The sequence below is a fragment of the Corvus kubaryi genome, unplaced genomic scaffold (assembly GCF_017639235.1).
Source record: "Corvus kubaryi isolate FWS band 111438036 unplaced genomic scaffold, C.kubaryi_AGA036_p1.0 137, whole genome shotgun sequence".
In the NCBI taxonomy this organism is placed as follows: Eukaryota; Metazoa; Chordata; class Aves; order Passeriformes; family Corvidae; genus Corvus; species Corvus kubaryi.
In genome coordinates, this window is record NW_024580671.1 from 17,319,326 (window position 1) to 17,324,278 (window position 4,953).

The following is a 4,953-nucleotide window of genomic DNA, read 5'->3' on the forward strand; positions in this document are numbered from 1 at the left end:
TTCAACTTAATTGAGGCCTGAGACAGACAGGCAGATAAATGCACAAATACAAAAGCTTCCATTAAAGAAAACCCCACCAAAACAAAACCCAAAAGCACACTAAGAGATTCAAGACAAAAATGGGTTTTGCTAGTGAGCTGTCCAACCTCATGACCCACAAGTAATCCTAACTGAATAATCATATTGATGATCAGACAGTACAAGTTTTCTAAGGTATGAATTATGTTGTCTCCATATGGTGGCATACATTGCAAAATGATGGTACATTACTGTTCAGCTGCTCCCCATTTTCTTCAACAGCCATCTAGAAAATGAGTCCTGTTGAATCTTGGGAAATTATACACAGCTAAAAAGAAGCCTAATAATGGAAGAACAAACTAGAACTCCTAGCTCCTGCTTCTAATTGTCTAGATGATCTCAATCAAATTACTTTATTATAGGCCAAAGTAATTTGTTTGTCAATACCAAAAACTCTCATTTGCTTTACTTGTGGTCACATCATGCTATTGATAACCCAGCATAATTTCATAGGCTTATAAATACAAGCTTACTGGATATGATTAAAGCAAAGGCCAGTGCTCTGATTCTGATGTAAGTTTGTCCTCCCCATGCACGTCTCCAAAGAACAGCTTTGGTTTAGGATAGACATAAAAAGAAGTGAAAATTTCCTTCAGACTACATCTAGTGTCCTACAAATCTACAGGTTACTTTTCCAACAATTAAAGAGGCAAATAGCTGTGTATATAAAAATACCTTATCAGGCTCTATTAATTAAGATCAATATGTGAAGTGGTAGTAGGTTTAGCTGTAAATTCATATGTACTGTACTGTTAGCCATTATTAGCTTTTACATGCTAGATTATTTCAATGTTGTCATGTTGCATGACAGCATGTTACAATGCAAAAGGGACATAAATCTCTGGCATGAACCCTGTAAAAAGGTGGACTTTTATTTCAGGCTGCATGCAGCACAGACTGGGTTTTCTGAAGCAGTTAATGCCAAAGCAGATGGAGCTATTTTGAAGACTTTTACATTGCTATACTGATATTCTCATATTTAAAGACATGTTAGAGAAAGCTAATATAGCCATGACTTTGCTATAATAAAGGAGTTTAAAAGATAAGCTATTTTTAAACAGGTTTTTCTCTGTTGAATCTTCATTTGCCAGCTTGAAACAGTATGATCAGAGTGGGAACTAGAAGTCACTGACACAACAAAGCCTCTGCTGAATGGGATTGTCCATCAGGAGCTTATGGAACTCACAGGCTCACTGTTCCTGTATACAAAATATATAAAAATGAGAACTATCTAGCCTTGAAGACTTTGACTCTGTGGATTAAAATAAGGATTCCTTTTAAAAAATCAAACTTTTCAGTATATACAACAAAATTATGTCCAATATCTCATGAAATTTTAAATTTTTGGGACCAAAATACACTGAAAACCAATCATTTTACTGCTACATATTTTGGAAGAAAGGACAATTACATAATTATGAATAATCTGGTAACACCTAAAAAATAATATCTATAAATGTAGGCCTGGCTGCAATTACTCTACTACCCTAAAAATCTCAACACAAAGAGTTCACCAATCAGCAGAACTATGAACAATATAGAGGATTGTGGAATTCTTGAGTCACAAAGCTATTCTTCCTTTCTAATTTAGTTGATTTCAAGAACTTTTCACCCAATCTCTTTTTATTATATGACAATCAATGTATCCTACTAAAGATTAGCCTGATGTACAAACTACCCTAACCTAAGTATTGCCTATTGAACCTGCATGTTGAACTTCTTCAGTGTTCTAGTGTTTCTCTCTTTATTGTCTTCGGTGTACGTATAATCCCCTCAAAAACCTCTATTAACCACTGAGATATTTCTACTCCATCCCAAAACAGATCCTAGCATAACATGACAGCCAAAGCAAAGAAACCTGCTTATGGATTTACGTGACTAATTCAATAAAAATAACACAAGGCATGCAACTAAGATTTGATTCATTGCAATGTTTAACTGGAACCCAAATGTGTTTCCACATAAAATTCAGAACATCTAATCCTTTAAATTAAAAAAAAAATTATCTGAAATTTGTAAAATAATGCCTACAGATGCAAGATAACACACAAGTAATGTAGTGTAGCATATGTCCTACATACTCAGGTACAGTGGGGGGCAGCCCTAGTATTAGAGCACCAATCTATGTATTTCAGACCATATGGCACATTTCTAGACCACTTGGATGCTGCAACTGGTGCAAAATGAAGTTCCTATTTGCTTAGCAGATCTGGCAGTAGGAGAATACCTTATGCTAGTGGTATTTTTACTATATGTTCCCACAGTACAACTTTACACTTGGTAAAGTGTGCTAAGTGTGCACAGGATGGCTAAACCTGTGTATGCTTTTGTTATTTGTTACCTGAGAAGCTCCTTTTTCTTCATGGTAAATGTCTTTTGATTTACCATGAAGTAAATCAGTAAATAAAACTCCAGTAAATACTGAAGTATTGTCTTTGGTTTTCTTTATATCTTACCTCTCTTAATTTTAGCACAATTATGGTGCCAAAATCTTTCTTTACCTTGTTGCTATTCACTTTCATTCTTCATAGCAATTTTTCCAAATTTCTTTTCTCATCTCACCAAATATTTCATTAAAAAAACCCCATTACATTTTTCCAGGAAATGTTTCTCCAAGACCTGCCCTCTAGAATGCCATTAATTACTAGAAGATTAGGAAATATTGATGATTTATGTTTCTCAGTTACTAAGAGCTAGGTCTGAAAATGTGCCACACTTTATTTAAACAAATTGCTACATCCTACATCACTCTCTAAAGCCAAGAAAAAGAAATGTCTTCTTTTAGATCTTGTTCCTCTCTATAGTAATTTTTTTTTTTCCCTATGGAACTATTTTTTTCATTTTTCACTAGAAGATGTGTGACAAGCTTCCCCAATACACCACCAAATGCATTACACCAAAACTTCCTAATATGCTCAGGTCAGTAATTAATTTCTTTTACCTGCCTCCATCACAGTACACCCTGTGATCGATCAATCTTATTATGATACAGTATCACAGCTTTACAGGCTTGATTAATTACCCAGTTTTTCAGGGGTATCACTTACTATTAGAGAAAAAGAAAGGTTTCCTCCCCCAGCAAACCCCTCTAGAATGCACCAAGCATTTAGTTTTTCCAGTTCTAGAGGAAGACTGATGAGCTGGGGTGATGACAACTGACAGTACTGGTCCATGTTCCTCAAGATACCAAGCTCCATCTTTAGCTTGTGTCAAGTCCACTGAATGTGTCTAACTGTTGACCTGCATCAAATGAATGTCTGGTTCATTCTCTAGTTCTCTTCCCCCGATTCTGATGCATGTCTTATAAAACAGAGGATTCTTTTTCTGTTTTCAGAAAAATGGGATGATCCTGAATACCTGTCAGAACTGCATCTAACAATTTTTCATAGAAAATTCATTTAAGAAAGCTGCCATTTTTTCACCCTGCCTCTATTAGAACCAACCTACATAATCACATAATGATAAGAATAACACTAAAACATATTAAAGACATGTTTTTTCTTTCTGAGATGAAGTGGGGAATCTCAGGTTCTCCTGGTATCCTTCTTTCTCATATTGAAAACTGTCCCACTAACATTTTGAATATTGGGAAGAAAACTTTCCTTTCACTTGTGGCATTACTGTCATACTTCCATAGTGAAACCTATGGGATGTGCATTTATACAGGCATTCAGTGCTCCTATCAGATTGGCCTGTAAAATACTGAACTCAGCTGGTAACACTCCTCTCAGGACCAAAACACTCTTGTCAAGATCGAGGTGCAAGGCCAGGGCTGGCATTTCTGTACCCTCCTGCTCCCAAATGCAGCAAAGCCCTTACAGACATATTTAGCTTTAAGCACCTGCCTAAGCTCCTCTTGTTTCTGGAAAACATTGAAGCTTTTCCTTTAACACTTTGCTGATTCAGACTGCTGGTTAGGTGCCAGCTTTTGGCTGAGATGTTAAATTAAAACCCTTTCTGGCTGGTTCCTTTGACCTGCAGCTGGCAAAGAACAGGCCATGTAATAAAAAAAAAAAAAATAGAATAATAATATCTGAGAGGGATGTGCTTGCCATCGACGCCTTTTTTTTTGGCGTTGGAGTTTTCCTGGTAATAGTTTCGACATGGAATTATATGAAGAGGTCTTCGTTGATTTGGTTACTGTTCTGTGTGTGCCTTTGCAGGAAGTTGTGAAGGTTTGTTTTCAGACAGTTAAAGCAAAAAAAAAAAAAAAAAAAAAAAAAAAAAAAATAAAAAAAACATGGTGTTCTATTACATCATTTTCAAGTGCCTCACTCCCTCACTCTTTGTTTCCTCTAACATGTGGCTTTCAACTTCCAAGAAAAGCACTCCCAGTGATTGACACCCCAATCCCACGTCTGCCTTATCTCGAGAGAGATGCAGCTTTGTGCAGGACGATTTTCACCACCTATTTGACACATTCTTAACATTTTTTTAAGCGTAGAAAACAGCCAGGGAAGTCTCCCATTAGTCTTTGCTGGCATTTCTCCCAAGGCGTTCACAGCTGCTGCCACCTCAAGCCCGACGGGTTGCACCAGAGCGTTCGGTGCCGCACGGTACCGTGTGAGCCGCAGGCCCAATCGTCCCCAGCCCCCGGCGAGGCGGGGACACGAGCTGCCGGGGCGAGAAGGAGACAGGGGAGGAGCCGGGCGGAGGGACCGCCGGGGATGGAGAGGAGCTGCCGGTGGTGGGAGGGAACAGGCGGGATGGGAAGGAGCCGCCTGTGGTGGGAGGGGAGGAGCCGGGGGTGGGAGGGGAGGAGCCGGGGGTGGGAGGGGGGGAGCCGGGGGGGGGAGGGAGTAGCCGGGGGTGGGAGGGGAGCAGCCGGGGGGGGGGGGGGAGCGGCCGGAGGGGGGGGCGGCCGGCGGGGGGGGC

General features: G+C 39.4%; 1 protein-coding gene across 1 annotated transcript in view; it reads left to right on the forward strand.

Annotated features, from left to right (window-relative positions):
- The first annotated feature begins 4,181 nt into the window (after positions 1 to 4,181).
- The window catches only part of LOC121659474, a 49,913-nt gene continuing 49,141 nt past the window's right edge, over positions 4,182 to 4,953 (forward strand). Inside the window, exons 1-2 of the mRNA XM_042017570.1 lie at positions 4,182 to 4,253; positions 4,573 to 4,804. Of these exons, the coding sequence (XP_041873504.1) occupies positions 4,182 to 4,253; positions 4,573 to 4,804 (304 nt within the window). The remainder of the gene's footprint in view (positions 4,254 to 4,572; positions 4,805 to 4,953) is intronic.